This window comes from Vitis riparia, chromosome 15, assembly GCF_004353265.1.
Source record: "Vitis riparia cultivar Riparia Gloire de Montpellier isolate 1030 chromosome 15, EGFV_Vit.rip_1.0, whole genome shotgun sequence".
Lineage (NCBI taxonomy): Eukaryota > Viridiplantae > Streptophyta > Magnoliopsida > Vitales > Vitaceae > Vitis > Vitis riparia.
In genome coordinates this window covers 4964548-4987904 of record NC_048445.1, presented here as the reverse complement: position 1 = coordinate 4987904, position 23357 = coordinate 4964548, and the positions used below count along the sequence as shown (strand labels likewise).

The following is a 23357-nucleotide window of genomic DNA, read 5'->3' as shown; positions in this document are numbered from 1 at the left end:
ATTATTTATAAACTTACTTGAGATCAAGTCATCATTGAATCTCGATTAAACTTGGCTCCATGAACACACGTATTCCACCCTTGGATCGAAATCAAATCTAATCTTGACACATTTTTCAACAAGATTATGAAAGAATGTCAAATACAATACAAAAAAATGTCATTCATTGATCTTCAAGGCCGAAAATCAAGATCAAATCAAAGGATTTTTTTTCTTCAAAATATTTAAGAAAGATCTTCACAAATTTGGTTAAGAAAAAGTCATCTTTGAATCTCAGTGAAACTTTATTTTGAGAACATACATTTATTGCCCTTAGATTAAAATCAAAACAAGTGATGATCCTCAGAGCCTAAGCCTAAACTGTATATTGCTCCTAACCTGCATGAGCTTAAATTGTATATGGCATAAAAAAATCCACTAAGTTAAAAACCTAAAAATGTGACTTAGGCAAAAGTTAGGACATGCTCACAAGATTAAGATCTTTAGTCTCAACAAAAGTTAGAGAAATTTAAAAAAAAATTACTTTGAATTACATTTGAATTGATCTCGTCTCTATGAAAGTTATGTGGCCAACTTAGGGAAACTCGTTGAGTTTAGTCACCACCACCAAAAAAAAAAATGATAAATAAGAGAAGAAATAGATAGATATTAAATATAGTTCCAATTTTAAGTAAATGTTAAAAAGTTGGATACCTTTATACATCAAAGTCAAGTTCATTCATATGAGTGAAGACTTTAATACTTAAGTTGCATTAGGTGTTAAAAATATAATACTATTCTACGTCAAAGTTATGACTTTTCTACATATGGATGTTAAATATAGTTCAAATTTTAATTAAGTGTTAAAAAGTTAAACACCGTTATGCATCCAAGCCAAGTTAAGCTAAGACAATTCACATGGGCGAAGACTTTAGCACTTAAGCACCAAAAATACGACATCATTCTATGTTAAGGCAACAACTTATTTACATAAAGGTCAAACTTCATATATTCATTTTTTTGGATATTTAAGTTTGTTAAAAAATTTCTATTATAACATTAAAATTTGGAAGACCATAAAATTAAGTCTTGAAAAATAAAATATTATCAAACAATTAAAGTCAAAAAAGAATTAAGAAAAATATACATCCTTTCCTAAACAAAGGTAATAAATCTTTCAATTAAAGTTAAAAAAGAATTAAAAATTCATATTTAATTTCTTGCTGGGAAATTTCCTAAATGAATGAGATGAGTTGCTAAAATTAAGGAACCAAATTTTTTGAAGTAACCAATCAAATCTTAGGGATTCCAAATTCAATTCCCTAACTTCACCTATAAATAATAATAACTTTTTTAATAAAGAGATAAAAAATAAAAATAAAAATAAAGACCTTCATATTGGAAAAAAGGCTTCACAAAGAGAAAAAAGTTTCACAAGACATTCCTACAAGTCCAAAATATCGCACAAGTATCACAAGTGTTCTTCGTCACTCAATAAATTCATTCGGAACATGTTAATCTTCAATTCGAAGAAAACATTTTCGCTGTTATCCTTCATATTGTGATCGAATTGATTAAATAAGAGGAAAAATATTTTTTGTAAAGAATATTATCACATATATTGTACTCCAAAATTATTTTAATACAAATTTTTTATCCGTATATTTTTTTATATATAGTTTTGCTTATTTTGGAAGACTTTCCAAAATTTGTGTGCTAGACCATCTTCAAGCATGCATGCTCCCAACCAAAGGAGTGAAGAAGAGAAGCCTACACCAAGTGTACCGTCCGATGAGCTAATGACATTCCAGAACCTATGCTTCTTCAAGAACTAAATGGAATCAACTCAAAATCTTGGCCTCTGGCATCAATGTCACGCTCTAAAATCCTTTCAGGCACAAACACATTTGGGTGTGACCATAAACTTGGATCTCGGCCAATAGCTTATCCATTTACCAGAATTTGTAGATTTTTTCGTGCTGTGAAGCAAATGTATCATATATATCACTTCAACATCAGCTTGGGCTTTCTAGGGTATTGTTAGTGGGGCTGGTGGGTGCAACTGAAAGGTCTCTTTAACTATGGATTGTAAGGAAGCTTTTGATGTCTGATTCTTGAACTATCCCATCCTTGCCTAGAATTTCTTGGACCTCCTTTTGAGCTTTGCCATTGTTTCCGGGTTGCGTATTAACTCAGCCATTGCCCACTTTACAGTGCTCCAAGTTGTGTTAGTTTCTGCAACAAATATGTCCTGATCATACAAACCAATTAATCTGTGAAGATGCACTTGTTTCATAATGTGAATGGAAAAAATGAGAGAACAAGTGAATGGAACCAGTTATATGTCCTGATCATATAACCTAAAAGACGTGTTTCTGATTCAGTTATATCCTGTATCATAATATGAATGGAGAGGTGAGAGAACTCTAATTTTAAAATGATCCAAGGGAATTTTGGCTGTGTTGTCTGCATATCTCTTAACATAGAACTGAATGCATATTGGCCACTCTATTGTAGCCACAAACTACTACCAGGGCAAGATCAATCGTCTAGAGTATTTATCTTTCCTTTCTTGCAAAAGTCAATTTCATATTATCTTGAAAAATGCTAACCGCATTATGCTTACAATTTTCTTTTGCTTCCAATTAGCCATCTATGATCCTTCCTCTTGCTTTCTCATATATATACTGCAGTTTTATTGTGATTTTCCTTTATTGTATTTGAAATTGATCTCTTAGTTTTATTCTTTCCTTTACTAATTTCCCTACAAAAAGTGAAAAAGTTCTCTCTAGTTGACCAGAATCAACAATTTATGTGATTGACTTATTGGTAACTGCAAAAATTTCATCTAACGACACTATGCACCTAATGACAAAAATTTTGTCCAATGACACTATTTGCTTAACAACAAATTTCTTTTAACAACACCATTTGACTAAAATTCCCATATTCGTCTTAATGATATCAGCTAAAAGCTTTGAGTCGTCTAATTGACATTGGCTAAAATTCCCTGATTCATCTTAGTGACATCAGTTAAATGCCTTGAGTCATCTAAATAACATCAGCTAAAATTCCTTGATTCATCTTAATGACACATTGCCAAAATGCCTTGATGCGTCTAAATGATATCATTCAACTCAATGACAAACTTGCCTTAATGATAACGTTATGTCTCAATGAGAAAATTTAGTCTCAATTTCATCATTACACCTAAAACTCCATCATACTAAGTGTTACTCAAACCAAATGTCATCAAGCTAAGTGCCATCATGAATAAACATTTGTCTAGATAACATACCCATCAAAGCGAAGTATCATGCTATAAACCAAACAATCATAAATTACAACTATAAAAAAATGATGAGTTTTGTGAACATAAAACATTCATTCAAAACAAAGTAAATCTAACATGCATGCAAAAAGTAATAACGCAAAAATATAAAAGGCAAACCCATATTCTAAATAATATGAACTTAAACAAGCTTTTCGCAGTAGGGGGCAAAGTCTCTTTATTAAATTTTTTGTTCTTTTCTTGCTCAAAAGATCTCTTAATGGCTCCTTTTAAACGAGAAAGTGGGGCAAACAAAGTGAGCACTTGAGTAACCATGATGAAGATGGCAATCAAGCATCTATGTTCGATAGCTACATGAACCATCCATGTAGAAAAGAACTTGAAGACGGTCATGTTAACACGAACATGGCCTCATCCCAAATCCTAGATAATATTTTTCAATTACACATTAAACCAATGGGAACATGACACGTAGAAAGCTGTTTAATTATATATAAGGGGAGGTTCTAGAACAGGGCTAAAAAACAGAGTGCACCAACACTACGTGCTACTTAATTACATGGAACCAAAAAATACAATTAAACCTTGATGGGAATAGCCCGTAGAGGCTGGGCCTTCTGTAATGTAAGCCCAAACTTCTCACTCATGTCCATATTTTCTGGTTCCATACCATCTTCAAGCTTCCAAGCATGGGAATAAAGAAGAGAGGCCAACATCAGGTGCACCATCCTATGAGCTAATGGCATTCCAGGACATATTCTTCTTCCAGCACCAAATGGAATCAACTCAAAATTTCGGCCTTTGACATCAATATCACACTCTAGGAACCTCTCAGGCATGAATGCATTTGGGTTGGGCCAAGTGCTTGGATCTCGACCAATTGCCCACGCATTAACTAGTACTTGTGAATTCTTTGGAATTGTGAAGCCGCATATTTCTACGTCTGTTTCAGCTTTATGGGGGACTAGCAGTGGGGCTGGTGGGTGCAACCGAAAGGTTTCTTTAACTATGGATTGTAAGTAAGGGAGCTTTGAGATGTCTGATTCTTGAACTATCCCTTCATTCCCAAGGACTCCTCGGATCTCCTTTTGAGCTTTTGCCATTTTTTCCGGGTTGCATAGTAACTCTGCCATTGCCCACTCTACTGTGCTTGAAGTCGTGTCAGTTCCCGCAACAAAGAGATCCTGATCATACAAAGCAATGTTAGAATTAAGGTTTCATTGATCATAATTTGCAATTTGCACTTACCAATGTTTTCTACATGAAATCTCAAGAAAAATGTGTGCAGGAAGAAACTCCAAGGAAGACTGACTTCTAATTCATTGCTTACTTAAATTTTCTAGGTCAATTCAGTTTAATAACTATAACAAATTTCATAAATGCATCAAATTGAATGTGACGTATGTGCATAAAGACTATTAAATGATTTCATTTCCATAGTCATCCGAAAACGCCCTTGTAAAATTTAACAGACAAAAGGAGTACTGATTACTAATAGGGTTACCCACCAGAAGCAAATGTTTTATATCACTGCAGCTCCACTCCTTGTCATTTTCTTTTGTGAGATTGAGGAGGGCATCTAGTACATCCTTGCTTGCTGATGAAGTTTTTGATTGCAACCTTTGATTGATTATACCATCAAAAATATCAAATAATTTATTAAAATAAATTTTCATGTTCCACCGTATACCTTGTGGATCAATCAATCTAAAGGCCGGGAAATAATCTACAAAGTTGGGTCTTCCAACTCCTTCCATCACACCCCAGACAATATTCTTGAACTCTTGTGAAAAATTAGAACCATGATGAGCCAAATTAATGGAGAAAATAGTGTTCGATAACAAATTAAGGCTTGCTGTGAAGACTGCTCCATTAATATCGACTGCACAACCTCTACTGCAACATTCTTCCACATGGTCCAGCAGTTCCTGTACAATTTTTCTCCGAAGGCCTTGGCTGGCATCGAGCTGCTGCACCGAAAATATTTCCCTGGTGCATATCTTCCTAATCTTTCGCCAATGTGCTGATGCTGGAACCCATACCATTGAAGATTCATGATGATTATGCACTCTGACAGCATCCGGGACTGTTCGGCTGGAGAAAGCTTGATCATTTCTGTGTAGGACCTCTTTTGCAGTTTCTGAAGAGGAAATGACTATGGTAGCAATACTCCCAAGCTTGAGAGACATTACAGGACCATAAGTTTTGGAGAGATTTGCAAGTGATCGATGGGGTTTGTCACCAAGTTTGAGGATGTTGCCGATGATTGGCAAAGGCCGGGGGCCTGGAGGGAGGTTGGCTGTACCAGGTTTCCGGCCAATCGGACTGAGTTTGAGGAGATGAATGCATGTCCACACAAAGGAAAGCAAAAGCAAAAATGTTATGTAATCCATTGTCTACTCCTTTCCACTCGTCTATTCCTTATGAGGCACAGGATTCTCCTTATCTTCTCTGGTATATATCTGTATGGAAACATGTGAACCATGGGTACTTATCAACAAAATAATGGTTACTTTGTTTTCTGCATCAGAGACAATGACACTGGAAATTAGTGGAAATTGATTTTTAGCCAAATGAGTGAATTTTCCTCCACGCTATCTGGTTACCAAAATTGGTTAAGAAATGATTGAATTTTTGGACACTTGAATAAAGACGAAGGGAAAAGATAAGACAGAAGAATCATAGGAAAACATGAGTTGAAACATAACGAATTTGATTTCCGCATATCAATCTACTGAACTTGATCGATTAAGTGTTCTACAGAGAAACTTGGAAAATTAGGGTTGAAATATTTGGTTTGAGGACATGAGAGAAATGAAAACATAGAGATGGAACCGGCTCTACTCAATGGGAAAGGCGCACACAAAAAAATAACAATCACAATAGTTGTCAAGCTTCAACCATAAACATCTGATTTGTGAAATCAATATAGAGAATCCCAACAATTTGTTTTCAAGTAAAACAAGAAAGTTCCCTTGCTACAAGGCCTAAGATGTTGGAAAGACTCTGAATTTGTTTATGCATCCTCATCATTAATTTTCCAGAGGTACCAGAACTTTTTTGATCCGTTGGATGTCCAAGATTGGATCTTGGCTTGAAAACTGTCTTTCCTTTTGCTCACTGTTTTATAAATCTACTTGAAGGGTTGCTTTCAAAAATGAAGGATGGACCATAGCCAAAAGAAAAGAAAAACCTACAGTGATTGTACTGTAACACTTAGCAATAATCAGCATAGAAAACAATAATGCATGTTCTAAAAACTGATCTATCAAAGCCTGGTCCAGTTCAGTTCACATGTTGAGCCAGAGCCAGGGCACCCACTGAACCAAGGTTGAGCTGGACCAAAAATATCATATATCACAAATCTACAGTATGGAACCATTGACCAAAGATTCAAAGAAACGACAATGCAGCTACTAGATCAAGTGCTAACTTTGTTATATAACAGTTGCATTATTAGCTAAATTTATCCCATTTATTTATGTAATAATAAATTTGAAAAAATAATATAAGCAAAATAACTTAATATCTTTTAAAATTATGAAATAATCTAATATTTAATATGTAAGTAAAGCTAAATAATATAAATTTCTTTCAATTTTTAATACATACATATATATATATATTATTTAATTTGAGAACATCAAATATGAAAAATAAATATTATTGATTTTAAATTTCTTTATATCTAGTTTAGGTTTTTATAATTACTTTTAATAATAATAAAATATAAATTATATTTTTTTTATATAGTTCGACCACAATTCAACTACCAATCCGACCATTGAATCATGGATCAATAATTTTTTTGACTCAATAACCAATCTGATTTTGAAAACATTGAAAAAAAATTACTATTTAAAGTTGATGTTTTTTACCTATATAAATATACACTAAAAAAAATATCTATACCTTAATCAGCCATGTTTGTCTTTATGGCTCTTTACATTTCCTAAAAAGAACTGATTAAGAATCTATTAATCAAAAACTCTTTACATTTACTTTTCACTATTCTTAAAAATGACAGATTTCTAACTTAAAAAATACTTTTGATAACTGAAAATAGTTAATTTTTTGAGAATTTATTTTCAAACAATTTTCTTTAAACAATTGTAAAATGCTTTTAATTGTTTTATTTAAAATATATAATTTGAGAAACAATTAAAAATAAGGAGAATACTTTGAGTTCCAAGCATAATTTTATTCTTAAAAAATATTTGTAAATATTTTTTTTCAAAAAAAAACTGTTTTTTAAAAACTTTTATGGAAAATATTGTCAAATAGATAAGTAAGATCTTATGCAATTTAGGATCCCACTAAGTTCTTTGAGTGCTCTTTGTTGTAGGGAATATTTAAGTCCTTTGTGGAAACTCCTAATCAAGTTTTTATGATTATAAATTGAGATTAAGATTACTAATAATAATTTCAATAAGTGAATTTTCAAGTTTGATTGTGAAAATCTAAAAAAAAAAGTTTCAAGTAACTATGGAAGAACATCAATTTTATAAAGTTATAGAACTATTGAAGACTTGAAGTGACTTAGGACAACTTATAAGAGGATATTTGTTGGTGCACTTAGGTCCAAATTATTTTTTCATGCATGTAAAATTTTACTTTCATCATTAATTCCTTAAGCATAAAATGATCTTTTTATTAACAAAATAGATGAATCTTTCTTTTTAATTCAAAATATTGAGCTAAATTCTTTAATTTAAAATGTTTTTAAAAGGTTGTAAAAAGGTGTACACAAGTTGGTGAAAGTTCCAAACTTCAAATTGGCCTTTTTCAACACTTTTCGATGCAACCAATCAACAAGGTCAAAAACCAGTTGAACTAGTTGGGAACCGGATCAACTAATTGGGTTCAACTAGTCAAGGGTGCTGTAATTTTTCTCTCTTCTAGTATTAAGGCATAGTCAATTGAAACATAGCCTCAACCAATCAAAAACCAGTCGAGGGTTGGTCAAGTCGAGGGTTGGTCAAGAATTAGTGGCACCTTCAGTCAAACTTAGAAACCCCAACAGTTATCGATAGAGCATTTAATGTCCAATTATTAGTGAATTAGTCAAATAGGTGCTCAATCAATTGGGGATTTTTATAGATTTTTTTGTTCCCAAACTATAAACCTATAAATTGAAAAGTTTTAGAGCATTTATTGATAAAAGAACAACTACATTCAATTGGAAAAACATTTTTTTCTCCTATTCAAAGTTCTTCTTCTAAGTGCATTGATTTCCCATTCACAAATACCTTCAATGCACCTTCAAATCCATATTAGCTTCATTTGTATTATGAGCTAAACTTGTTCTAGGATTGGAAAAAGCATTAAATTCATTCCTTATTTACTCATTATGAGATGATAGACTTTAACTTGGTTGCATATTTGAAGAGATTTTGAAAGTCAATTGGAATCTAAAAATCCAAGTATAAGATATTTGAAATTAAACTTTGACTTTAAAAGTTTTGGTGATAATGGAACTCTCACTCGATGAAGAGTTTGAAAAGAGTGGATGTATGTAATCCTTTAATTTATTATTGTCTTACTCCTCATTTTCTTATTGTTTTGTAATCGATTGATTGTTTTTTAAAAAGTTTTTAACGACTAATTAAACCCACCCCTCCCCTGTAGATGATTTACATAATCAAATTGAACCAATCATTTTTCCTCTCTATGACCATTATAAGGCACAAAAGCTCAAACCTCTTCTGAATCTATGAGAGTCAGTTAGTCCTAGATATCTGTCATAGCATAATAGAGCTCTTAAATACTCATATTCTTCTATTCAATGGCTCGAATATCAATCTCTAACTAATACTATTTTACAAAATTAGAGAGAAAAAGAAAAGAAAATTTAAAACATCTTATTATGATCACTTGGAAAATATGCAATACAAATAGAATTTAAATAAGGTTAATTACAATCAAAGAAAATTAAAAAAAAAAAAAAAACAAATCAATTTATCATTACTTTAAAAAAAATTAAAATAAAATAAAATAAAATTTTATATAATAACTAAATAATTCTAACACCCACCAAAAACAAATCTAGTACATCGTTGCTTCCGAAGATTTTGATTGCGACCTTTGATTGATTATACCTTTCAAAATATCAAATAATTTATCAAAATTAATCTTCATGTTCCACCGTATACCTTGTGGGTCAATCAATCTAAAGGCCGTGAAATAATCTACAAAGTCGGGTCTTCCAAGTCCTTCCATCACACCCGAGACAATATTCTTGAACTATTTTGAAAAATTAGAATCATGATGAGCCAAATTAATGGAGAAAATAGTGTTTGATAACAAATTAAGGTTTGTGGTGAAGGCTGTTATATTTATATAAATATATATATTGTTGGTTAAAAATAAAGTGTAAGAAGAGTTACACTTTTGAAAAATAACCTTTGAAAATAAAGTGTAAGAAGGGTTACACTTTTAAAGTGTGAATTAAACACATGATTAAGTTTTGAAATGTTACAAAACTTGAAAGGTTAAGGAAGACAATGAGTCTTCTCATCTTTGTAACTTTACAAAACTTAAGAGGTATTTACACATATGATTAAGTTTTGAAATGTTACAAAACTTGAAAGGTTAAGGAAGACAATGAGTTTTCTCATCTTTGTAACTTTACAAAACTTAAGAGGTATTTACACATATGATTAAGTTTTGAAATGTTACAAAACTTGAAAGGTTAAGGAAGACAATGAGTCTTCTCATCTTTGTAACTTTACAAAGCTTAAGAGGTTAAGTGTAAGAGAGTTACACATTTGAGATTAAATCATGTTTAATGTGTGAATTAAACATATGATTTAATTTTTGAATGTTACAAAGATGAAGAGATTGAGGAAGACAATGGGTTTTTTTTCATCCTTATAACTTTTTTTCAACCCTAAGAGTGCTATATATATGACTTTTCTTCTTTTGAAATCTTATGCAGAAAAGTGAAAAGGCTTGATCAATCCCAAGACTATTTCCATTAGTTCCCTAAAGATTTCTAAAAGTGGGAGGAAATAGAGTCTTTGGACAAAGTTCCAAGAACTTGTTTGAGCCTTTCTTGTGTTCTTCTTCTTCTTGTTCTTATTTTGCAACTTTGAGAGTTTTATTGTATCAAAGTGAGTGTTTGAGAGTATTTCTTTTCTCCATTGTATCCAAATTTTCCAACAATCAAAGACTTTATTCACAATGGAAGGAGAGACTATCAAGATTATGAACCAAGGCCTTGTGAGGTTGGATCGTTTTGATGGTTCCAACTTCACTAGGTGGCAAGACAAGGTGAGATTCCTTCTCACAGCACTCAAGATTTTCTACATCCTTGATCCTACCTTGGCACCGTTACCGGAACCAAAGGAAAATGACACACCTCAAGTGGTGGCGGCAAGGAAGAAGAGGGAGGAGGATGAGCTCATATGTAGGGGTCATATTTTGAACGCCTTATCCGATAGGCTATATGATCTCTACACCAACACCAATTCCGCGAGGGAGATTTGGGAGGCTCTTGAAAACAAGTACAAAGCCGAGGAAGAAGGTACCAAAAAGTTTCTTATTTCTCAATACATAGATTTCAAATTTTTTGATGAAAAGCCTCTCTTACCACAAATTCATGAGTTGCAAGTAATTGTGAATAAGTTGAAAGTTCTCAAAATTGAACTTCCGGAGGCCTTCCAAGTTGGTGCTATTGTGGCTAAATTACCATCAAGTTGGAAAGGTTACCGGAAGAGGATTCTCCACAAGAGTGAAGATTACTCATTGGAAGAGATTCAAAAACATCTTCGCATTGAGGAAGAATCAAGATCAAGAGACAAAATGGTGGAAGAGTCCAATGGTGGGACTAACAAAGCCAATACGGTTTCAAAGGCCAATCATCCTAGAGGTAAAAATAACAACGTCAAAAGGAATTCCGGAAATTATATGAGCCCCAAGAAAAATCAAGAGCAATTTAAGGGCAAGAAAGGTCCTTGTTTTGTGTGTGGAAAACCCGGGCATTATGCTAGGGAGTGTAGGTTCCGAAATGACCAAAAAGGGGTTGTGGTGAATGCAATTGATGAGGAGATCATTGCAACACTAAGCGAAGTGTGCGTTGTCCAAGGAAAGGTGCAAGGATGGTGGTATGATACTTGTGCCACAATTCATGTTACCTATGACAAATCTCTTTTCAAGACCTTTGAAGATGCAAAGGGAGATCAAGAGGTTCAAATGGGCAATGAAGGAAGATCCAAGGTGCTTGGCAAGGGCACTATTGAAGTTGTTTTTACCTCCGGCAAAAAGGTTACCCTTACAAATGTATTGTATGTCCCCGATATGAATAAAAATTTGGTTAGTGGGGATTTGCTTGGCAAACCGGGTATCAAAGCGGTGTTTGAATCCAGTAAGCTAATTTTATCCAAATCGGGGAACTTTGTGGGAAAGGGGTATTCTTGTGATGGGATGATCAAACTTTGTACCAATGACAATACCTATAAAATGGCTTCTACTTCTGCTTATATGTGTGATTCAAATTCTTTATTTTTGTGGCATAATAGGCTTGCACATGTTGGTTTAAGCACTATTAAAAGGATTGTGAAATGTGGTTTGATTGCTTGTGATACCAAGAAATTTGAAAAGTGTGAAATATGTGTTAAATCAAAGATGATTAAAAAGCCTTTCATAGTGTTGAGAGATCATCTAATTTGCTTGATTTAATACATAGTGATCTTTGTGAACTTAATGGCATGTTAACAAGAGGTGGAAATAGGTATTTTCTTACATTCATAGATGATTGTTCTAGATTTACCTATGTGTTTTTGTTGAAAAACAAAAGTGAAACTTTCAATGCCTTTAAAGTTTACAAAGCCGAAGTTGAAAATCAATTAGGAAAAATATTAAGGTGCTTAGAAGTGATAGAGGTGGTGAATATTTCTCTAGTGAATTCAATTCTTTTTGTGAAGAATATGGCATAATACATGAGTGCACCGCACCCTATACACCTCAACACAATGGCATAGCGGAGAGAAAGAATAGAACATTCTTGGAAATGGTGAATGCTATGTTATTGCATGCTAAATTGAATTTCAATTTGTGGGGTGAAGCTTTGTTGACTGCTTGCCATATTTTGAATAGAATTCCTATGAAGAAAAATGAGATATCTCCATATGAGTTGTGGAAAGGAAGGAAGCCTAATATAGGTTACTTCAAAGTGTGGGGGTGTCTTGCTTATTGCAAGAAAACGGATCCAAATAAAACAAAATTGGGTCCAAGAGCCATTAAGTGTGCATTTGTAGGCTATGCCTCAAATAGCAAAGCTTATAGGCTATTAGACTTAGAGTCTAATGTGATAATTGAATCAAGAGAGGTAGAGTTCTTTGAGAATTTGTTGAGTGATAGCAATTCTCAAGTGCCTACTAGTGTTGGAGAGTCTCAAGAGGAGTCACCTTCAAAGGTTGTTGAGCAACCCATTGTGCCTCGGAAAAGCCAAAGAGCTAGAAAAGAGAAAGTGTTGGGATCGGATGAGATTGATTCTCAAAGAATTTCCTTTTACTTAGTAGAAGGAAATAGAGAAGATATTATAAGAAAAATTCCTATAGTACTTCAAATAGAGGAGGATCCCAAAACGTACAAAGAAGCTATGGCTTCTAGAGATGTTGCTTTTTGGAAAGAGGCTATCAATGATGAAATGGATTCAATTATGTCCAACCAAACATGGGAATTGGTAGACCTTCCACCAGGATCTAAACCAATAGGGTGCAAGTGGGTATTTCGAAGGAAATATCACACCGATGGTATGATTCAAACCTTTAAGGCTAGATTAGTAGCTAAGGGGTTTAAACAAAGAGAAGGTATTGATTATTTTGATAACTATGCGCCGGTGGCTAGAACAACATCGATTAGGATATTGTTTGCTTTGGCATCAATTCATAATCTATTTGTTCATCAAATGGATGTCAAAACGGCATTCTTGAATGGGGATCTCAATGAGGAGGTCTACATGGAACAACCGGAAGGTTTTGTTCTACTGGGGAATGAAAACAAAGTGTGTAAGCTTGTCAAATCATTATATGGTTTAAAACAAGCTCCCAAACAATGGCACGAAAAATTTGATCATGCTATTCTTTCGGATGGATTTAGACACAACAATGCGGACAAGTGCTTATATTCTAAGACTTGTGATGACTATATGGTCATAGTGTGTCTATATGTGGATGACATGTTAATCTTGAGTGATGACATGAAAGGAATAATAGAAACGAAAAGGTTTCTATCCTCAACCTTCAAGATGAAAGATCTTGGAGAAGTTGATACTATATTGGGTATCAAAGTGAAAAGAAATAGTGGGGGTTATGCTTTGAACCAAACCCACTATATTGAGAAAGTAGTTAGCAAATTTAGTCATCTCAAGATTAAAGATGCTAATATTCCATTTGATTCAAGTATAAAACTTGAAAAGAATGATGGTAGATCGGTGGCTCAACTTGAGTATGCAAGTGCAATTGGAAGTCTTATGTATGCTGCTCAGTGTACTAGGGCTGACATTTCATTTGCAGTTAGTAAACTAAGTAGGTTTACTAGCAATCCAAGCGTGGAACATTGGAAAGCTATTGGTAGAGTTCTTGGTTACCTAAAGAATACCAAAGAACTAAGCCTCCAATATTCAAAGTTTCCTGCTATACTTGAAGGGTATTCAGATGCAAGCTGGATATCGAGTGTGGGAGATAATTTATCTACCACATGTTGGGTGTTTACACTTGGTGGTGGGACTGTCTCTTGGGGATCCAAGAAACAGACTTGTATATCACACTCAACCATGGAGGCAGAGTTTATAGCTCTAGCTGCAACTGGAAAAGAAGCTGAGTGGCTTAGGGATCTCATGATGGACATCCCTTTTACTGCAAATAATGTGTCAACAGTGTCGATACATTGTGACAGTCAAGCCACTCTAGCTCGTGCGTACAGTGGAGTGTACAATGGGAAGTCTAGACATATAAGCATTAAACATGATTATGTGAGACAATTGATTCAAAATGGAATCATCTCAATCTCATTTGTGAGGTCAAGTGGAAACTTGGCGGATCCTTTTACTAAACCTCTTACAAGAGATTTAGTAAGGATAACATCTAGAGGGATGGGACTAAAACTCCTTAAATAAAACTCACCAATGATGGTAACCCAACTTAATACTAAGAAATGACTAGTCTTAAGTTCAATGGGTAAAAACAAGTCATTGATAAGTGGGTTGTGGCAGCATTAGAACATGTGAGTTCCATCCGTGATGATTAATGCTGGTTGTTACCGTTGGAGGGTTAAGCTTAAAGCTTTTAATGAAATTCAGTCTATGTGTGACAAGCATCTTAAAGGTAACAAGGATGCTGGAAGAATTTCACCTATGTGAACTTAGGGGTGGTGCCGCCTCTCATGAGAGTTAGAGTTTCTTTCAAGAAAGTTCATGAATGGATTGAGCACATGGCCATAAAAGTGCTAAGCAAGAAAATTATGGGCACTCGTGTGGTTAGTGGAAGTGTGTGTGTTGTTACTGGTTTCGTTACAAGGAATAACTGGTTCAATGCTACAAGCAACCTGGGATTTCAACGGAGCTTTGTGACAATTACACTAAGGTAAAATTCAAATCGAAAGATATTTTATTTTATGCATTTTCACTATTAAGGTTATAAGGGTTGATGTTTATTTTTAACCAAGTGGGGGATTGTTATATTTATATAAATATATATATTGTTGGTTAAAAATAAAGTGTAAGAAGAGTTACACTTTTGAAAAATAACCTTTGAAAATAAAGTGTAAGAAAGGTTACACTTTTAAAGTGTGAATTAAACACATGATTAAGTTTTGAAATGTTACAAAACTTGAAAGGTTAAGGAAAACAATGAGTCTTCTCATCTTTGTAACTTTACAAAACTTAAGAGGTATTTACACATATGATTAAGTTTTGAAATGTTACAAAACTTGAAAGGTTAAGGAAGACAATGAGTCTTCTCATCTTTGTAACTTTACAAAGCTTAAGAGGTTAAGTGTAAGAGAGTTACACATTTGAGATTAAATCATGTTTAATGTGTGAATTAAACATATGATTTAATTTTTGAATGTTACAAAGATGAAGAGATTGAGGAAGACAATGGGTTTTTTCTCATCCTTATAACCTTTTTTCAACCCTAAGAGTGCTATATATATGACTTTTCTTCTTTTGAAATCTTATGCAGAAAAGTGAAAAGGCTTGATCAATCCCAAGACTATTTCCATTAGTTCCCTAAAGATTTCTAAAAGTGGGAGGAAATAGAGTTTTTGGACAAAGTTCCAAGAACTTGTTTGAGCCTTTCTTGTGTTCTTCTTCTTCTTGTTCTTATTTTGCAACTTTGAGAGTTTTATTGTATCAAAGTGAGTGTTTGAGAGTATTTCTTTTCTCCATTGTATCCAAATTTTCCAACAAAGGCAGCTCCATGAATATCGACTGCACAACCCCTACCGCAACATTCTTCCACATGGTCTAGCAGTTCCTGTACAATTTTTCTCCGAAGGCCTTGGCTGGCATCGAGCTGCTGCACCGAAAATATTTCCCTGGTGCATATCTTCCTAATCTTTCTCCAATGCGCTGATGCTGGAACCCATGCCACTGAAGATTCATGGTGATTATGCGCTCTGACAGCATCCGGGACTGTTCGGCTGGAGAAAGCTTGATCATTTCTGTGTAGGACCTCTTTTGCAGTTTCTTAAGAGGAAATGACTATGGTAGCAATACTCCTAAGCTTGACAGACATTACAGGGCCACAAGTTTTGGAGAGATTTGTGAGTGATTGATGGGGTTTGTCCCCAAGTTTGAGGATGTTGCTGATGATGATGGGAAAGGGGCGGGGGCCAGGGATTCTGCTATGAAACAACACCAACCATGGAAAACAAAATAATGCTGCAAAACTAACATATAACACTGTTAAAAAAAATCACCATCAAAGACAAAGCCTTTTACCCATACAAATATACACTAAAGGAAAAATATTTATACAATAATCATGTACGCTTGCCTTTATGGCTCTTTACTAATCCTCAAAACTTCTCTTTATAAGTCATATAACCTTTTCTTAGCTTAATGAAGATGAGTTTTCATTCTTCACTTTAATTTTAAAAGTTAAAAATCATTTTTAAACAAATTTTAAAATAGGAAACTAACACACCTACAAGCTATCAATTTCTCATTCTTGTTTATCAAACCAACAACGTTTATGTTTTACATAGAAAAATCATATATATATATATATACCAATGTCATTAAAAATATTCTTTTTCTTCTTATTGTTATATATTTATATACCAAACATAATTTTGTTTTTATTTTTAAAATAAAAATAGAATTAGAATATACAAATTTAATTAAAGGAATTTTAGTTTTCTATTTTTAGAAATAGTAAAAAGATCGAGATGGTACATTCCAATAATTTTTACTTATTTATAATCTTTGGTGAAAATAAAAAATAAATAAAGCCTGAAAGATTAGGATATGATGCCAATATGATCAATACTTGAATTGTAACTTGGCATGGGGTTTAATTAAATAAATTATAGTATATAATTAATTAATAGGCTTGGTCTTGTCTTAACGAACGAAACCAGGAAGTGTGAATAGGTAAGAATAACTTTCTAACATCGATCTCCCTCCTCGTTAGGATCCAATGAATGAAGTAGGCTACTGCTTTATGAACCTGGATGCGATGTGAGGCAGTATAGAATGTACTACACTCAAAAATACCAAATTGTCAAGCTGGTTTGATCACATCAATCAATGGAATACATATGGGTAAGAGACAAGCCTCCTCATAAAAAGCATGAGCAATAGCCGCACACTCAACTCGTAAGAGGGTCAGGATATTAGAAACCATAGGAGGATCAATGCCTTAATATAGACACACATCCCCAAGTTAATTTTTGACAAATCTATCAAGAAGACACAACAAAGTCTAAACCATATATCAAAACACTAAAATATACTCTAGGAATATACTGATAATGGATGTTATCATAGAACATCCAAGTGCAGTGATTAGGGTATATAGCCATTTGAATAGACATAATAGCCTTCCACCTCTAGTCATAGACAATGTAGGGAATACGAGTACCCAAACTTAGAAAAAATCATATAGCACACTTTGGCTCAACATGTCTCTCAAAGAATCTATCATAGAATGCTATCCTATGTTTCATAAAGTAGAAATAATGAATGGGAAGGTTATATTGTATAGGATTGATGAATAGGTGTCCTAACATGAGGAGACCTAGAATAAGTCATAGGAAAAATAAGAGAAAATTTTGGAAATAGAAATTAATCTAGGAAAGTGTACGATCAAAAGTGTCCTAAACATTGAGCTTAGAGGCCCATTAAAGTCAAATATAAAGAGAAATTGCAAGAAAATCTTATGAGGGAAGAGCAACGAATGTTAGAAGAGAAAGGAGATAAAAATGGACACATATAGTGAATATCAAGTGTTGGTGCACTTCTAAAATTAAGGACATTTGAATATCTCATAAAGAGAGTATGGACCCTTAATTTTGTTCTGATTAGTATGATATAGGCTTATTTAGATGTAGTCTTTTGACTTACCATTTCTCTCGACTTTATTTTATTCCATTTTATAATTATTTTTATTTATCTTTTTCACTTTTATTCTCTATTCTTTCTCAGTTCTTCCTTACCTTACTTTTTATTCTCTCCACACATCACCATACATGCACCATGATTAGACTTCCATTAATTTCTAAAGAAACAAACAATTTCCTCCATTTGTTTTTTAGAAAGGAATGCGGGTATATCTAAGCCAAACTAGAAGTGGGACTTGTGTTGTTGAGTGATCATTGTACATTCAAATCTAACAATAAGATACTGGAGTCCTCCGCGTTAATTAATTTTCCAGATGATATATTGTTGTCAACATAATGTTTGGGAAACACCCCAATTTGCCACTTAGTTGGCCAATCTCTACCATCCTACCAAACACATTTCTTTTTCTTTCCTTCAATCACTGTTTTACAAATCTACTTGCAGGGTAACTTTCAACAAGGAAGGATGGACCACAGCCAAAAGAACGGACATACCTCTTATTAACCTTACACTGATTGTATTATAGCGCATGGAAAACAATAATGCTGGAAACTATCTTTCCTTTTTCTCACTGTTTTTCAAATCTACTAGTTGGGTCGCTTTAAAAAAAATGAAGGATGGACCATAGGCGGAGCTAGAAAATGACCTGAGAGGGGCCAAAATATGAGAACATATTTCAGAGGGACATAAATGATTGAATTTACCTAGTGATGTAGTGGCAATGAAAGATATTTTTATTATTTTCCTAGGTGGGGTAAGTACCATGTGGCTCTGCTCCTGGATGAACCACAACCAAAAGAAAGGACAAACCTACATTGCTTGTATTGTAACACTTAGCATGGAAAACAATAATGCATGTTTTAAAAACTGATCAATCAAAGCCTGGTCCAGTTCGATTCACATGTTGAGCCGAAGCCAAGGAATCTACTGAACAGAGGTTGAGATGGGCCAAAAACACCACATACCACAAATCTATAGTATGGGACCATTGATCGAAGATTCAAAGAAATGACAGTGCAACCACTAGATCTAGTGCTAGCTTTGTTATATAACAGTTGCATTATTAGCTAAATTTATCCTACTTATTTATGTAATAATAAATTTGAAAAAATGATATAAGCAAAATAACCTACTATCTTTTAAAACTATAAAATTAACTAATATTTAACTAGTAAATAAAGCTAAATAATATCATTTTCTTACAAATATTAATATATATATATATATATATATATATATATATATATGAAATATCAAATATGAAAATGTTAGCTGACTTATTTCATGAGCATTTTTATTTCAGTCGTCTAAAAATGTTAGCTCCGTTATTGTTAAACTATGATTCCCTACAATAAAGACATCACATTAAACCATGATTTCGATGACTCCGATGAGCATATTCCTTCTTAGTTCTTTCTTCTATATTGTAGCACAAGACTATTACAACTTCTATCCACCCTTTTAGTTGTTTCTGATGCAAGTGACACAACAGAGAAAAAACGAAGGTCCCACCTATTGTACCTAAATCCTTCTTTATTTATAACATGATTTTATATATTTATACTACCGTTTACTAACTCAATTTTACTAAATCTTTGGAAAACCTTGGGTGCATATTAGGTAATGATAGGGTACATAAACAACATAGAAGTTACATTCATTAAGACATAAAAATACAATCAAACTTTGATTGGAATAGCCCGTAGAGGCTGGACCTTGTGTAATGTCAACCCCAATTTCTCATTCATGTCCATATCTGCTGGTTTCATACCATCGTCAAGCTTCCAAGCATAGGAATGAAGAAGAGAGGCCAATATCAGGTGCACCATCCTATGAGCTAATGGCAGTCCAAGACATATTCTTCTTCCCGCACCAAATGGAATCAACTCAAAATCCCGGCCTTTGACATCAATATCACACCCCAAAAACCTCTCAGGCACGAATGCATTCGGGTTCGACCAAGTGCTTGGATCTCGACCGATAGCCCATACATTAACTAGTACTTGGGAATTCTTTGGAACTGTGAAGCCGCATATTTCTACATCAGTTTCAGCTTTATGGGGAACTAGCAGTGGGGCTGGTGGGTGCAACCTAAAGGTCTCTTTAACTATGGCTTGTAAGTAAGGGAGCTTTGAGATGTCTGATTCTTGAACTATCCCATCCTTGCCAAGGACTTCTTGGAGCTCCCTTTGAGCTTTTGCCATTGTTTCCGGGTTGTGTAGTAGCTCTGCCATTGCCCACTCTATTGTTTCTGAAGTGGTGTCAGTTCCCGCAAGAAAGAGATCCTGATCACACAAAGCAGTGTTAGAATTAAGGTTCCATTGATCATCGTTTACAAATATGCAGTTACCAACGTTTTCTACATGAAAGCTAAAGAAAAATTGTACAAGAAATAACTACAAGGAAGACTAACTTCTAATTGATTGTTTACTTAAGTGTTTAGGTCAATTTCAGTTTAATAACTTAACCAATTTCACAGTTAAAAGTTAAAAGGAAATGCAATTGCAGGTACATAATATAGATACTTCAGTGGAGAAGTTACCAAGGATCAGATAGAATGATTTATAAATTATTCCAAAAGTCACTGAAGCCATTCTTCATCAAAATTAGGCAGTAGTTCAGCTAAAAGATTGAGAAATTCAATCTTCTCGGGAAATATATATATATAGGTGTTACTATTGAATGAAATCCATATATGCAGGAGGCATTTAAATAAGGAACTTAAATTACTCCATAATATATATGAACTAGATTCTTGAATTCCAACAAAAGAATAAATCATTACAAATAGTATCATACTCAACCTCATTGGAGGAGTTTGTTTGGTCTTGCATGAATGTCTTAATTTTGTATAATAACTACAACATGGGAGGAAAGGAGTGGGTCCTTATAGTTAAAAGATGACCATACTAATGTATTTTGAAGCAAAGATTGAGATTCAAGAAAGCCATGTCACTTTCTTGAATTCCATAAAATAGTTTTACATCTTTTATGGAGTAAGCTTATACTCTAAAATTCAATGTAATGAATGCAAAAGGCAGTTAATATGATATCTCAAATCAAAGAAAAGAAAAAGTTTTTAATGCTATATATGTTTGGATTTTTTTTAATTTTGTGAACGCGTTTTAAAATCGTGAAAAAACAAATTGTTATAAATAATATCAACCCCAAGGGAAAGTTTGTTTGGCTATATACGCAAGGGGTGTCTATTTCTTGACACTATATATGTCTTAACTTTGTATAATATCTTCATGGGAAGGAGCAGGGCTCTATCTACTGACACTATATATATGTCTTCATTTTGTATAATATCTACATGGAAGGACGCAACATATGTATGAGTTCTTTTTAACCTTGTAAAGAATAATATCTACTTAGCTTGTAGACGACAATATCTACTTGAGAGGGAGCGGGTCCATATAGTTAAAAGACAGACAATACTAATATATAGTGAAGCAAAGATTGAGATATGGTACTCACCATAAGCAAATGTATAATATCTCTGCAGCTCCACTCTTGGTTATTTTCTTCTGTGAGATTGAGGAAGGCATCTAGTACATCGTTGCTTGCTGATGAGGCTTTTGATTGCAACCTTTGATTGATTATACCTTCAAAAATATGAATCAATTTATCTACATGAATCTTCACGTTCCGCCGTATACCTTGTGGGTCAATCAATTTAAAGGCCGGGAAATAATCTGCAAAATTGGGTCTTCCAGCGTCTTCCATCGTACGCCATACGATATCCTTGAACTCTTGTGAAAAAGTAGAGCCGTGATGAGCCAAATTAATGGAGAAAATGGTGTTTGATAACAAATTAAGGCTTGCTGTGAAGGCTGCTCCACCAATATTGACTGCACAACCCCTACCGCAACATTCTTTCGCATAGTCCAGCAGTTCCTGTACTATTTTTCTCCTAAGGCCTTGGCTGGCATCAAGCCGCTGCACTGAAAACATTTCCCTGGTGCATATCTTCCTAATCTTTCGCCAATAAGCAGATGCCGGACTCCATACCACCGAAGATTCATGATGGTTATGGGCTTTGATGGTATCTAGGACTACTCGGCCAGAGAAGGCTTGATCATTTCTGTGTAGGACCTCTTTGGCAGTTTCAGAAGAGGAAATGACTATGGTGGAAACACTCCCAAGCTTGAGATACATTACAGGGCCATATATTTTGGAGAGATTTGTAAGAGATTGATGAGGTTTGTCCCCAAGTTTGAGGATGTTGCCGATGATTGGAAAGGGGCGGGGGCCTGGAGGGAGGCTGGCTGTACTGGGTTTCCGGCCAGTTGGACTGAGCTTGAGGAGATGAATGCAGGTCCACACAAAGGAAAGCAAAAGCAAAACTGTAATGTAATCCATCGGCTATCCCTTTCAATACTATTCTTCTATTCTTGATGCTCCCATTCTCCCCATCTTCTGTGGTATTTGTATAGAAACATGAGGACCATGAACTGCTTATCCAAGGGAAAAGTAGGTAAGAAATTATTGAAATCCAAGAGACTTGTAAAATTTGAATTCTAATATCCACACGTGATTTCCGTGTATCCTACTCGACCATGAGACTTGCATGACTTGGACTCAACCATCTAAATGGAAATTGTTTGAGATTTTATTAATAGTAAAATCCTTTTTCTTTTTTTTATTGACAATACTAAATATTTTATTCAACAAAAAAAAAAAATTGTATAAGACAAAATAAAGCTTTGACAAGAAGAACATTTTATTAACTTTCATATTAAGTTTTTTTTAAAATCTTAAATAAATTAATAAAGCAGCCATAAAACCTTTTATTGAACTTTAAAAAAGGTTTTTCTCTTCTCATAAATCAAACCAAGACATAAACATTTTATGGAAAAACTTGGAAAAGTAAGTTGAAATATTTGATTTGTGAACGTAACAAAATTGAATACATAAAGATGAAAAGTTAAGGTTTATTTGGTTTTTCGATAATAATATTCAAAAACATTTTCAATCATTTGATATATAGTAATGTTATAAACTTTTTTTCTACATTTTTAAATATTTTTTATATATAGTTTTTTATTTTCAATCATTCTTCATATTTATATATTTATTTTTACACATGATTCCAGAAAGGCAAAAAATAAGGGAAAATATTTCTTTCAGAAATTAGAATATAAGTGAAAATACCCTCTTTTTTAAAAAAAAATTACTAAATTAATGTAGTTTTTGAATTGTAGAGGGGACCAGCCAATTCCTTTTCTGATAGGGTTTCCCTTTTCAAGCCCTTTTGACTTCAAATCGGTGGTAACTGGTGAACCGGCCGGTCCGTCGAAGTAGCCCATAGGGTAAATTATGCCTCACTTATTTCCCAGCTTTTATATTCATTTTTCCAAACATCTTTGTCTCAGCTCATTTATTTCATAAACATTTTTGTTTCAGTCGTCTGAAAATGTCTACTCTGTTACTGTTCCAAGTTCCTACAATCAAGACACTACATTAAACCATGATTTGGATGACTCCGATGAGTATATCCCTCTTTAGTTCTTT

At 33.7% G+C, this 23357-nt stretch overlaps 2 protein-coding genes across 2 annotated transcripts; both read right to left on the bottom strand.

The window, feature by feature from the left end:
- Positions 1–3553: 3553 nt before the first annotated feature.
- LOC117931811 (cytochrome P450 76T24-like) lies at positions 3554–5808 on the bottom strand. Its single transcript, XM_034852878.1, has 2 exons — positions 4780–5808; positions 3554–4455 (listed from the first exon to the last, which is right to left on the bottom strand). The coding sequence occupies exons 1-2, from the start codon at positions 5662–5664 to the stop codon at positions 3850–3852; spliced, it is 1491 nt and encodes a 496-aa protein (XP_034708769.1). The 5' UTR covers positions 5665–5808; the 3' UTR covers positions 3554–3849.
- A 13620-nt stretch (positions 5809–19428) lies between these two features.
- LOC117931706 (cytochrome P450 76T24-like) lies at positions 19429–22233 on the bottom strand. Its single transcript, XM_034852729.1, has 2 exons — positions 21321–22233; positions 19429–20125 (listed from the first exon to the last, which is right to left on the bottom strand). Exons 1-2 carry the CDS (start codon positions 22203–22205, stop codon positions 19520–19522), a joined length of 1491 nt encoding a protein of 496 aa, XP_034708620.1. The 5' UTR covers positions 22206–22233; the 3' UTR covers positions 19429–19519.
- Between the last annotated feature and the right edge of the window lie 1124 nt (positions 22234–23357).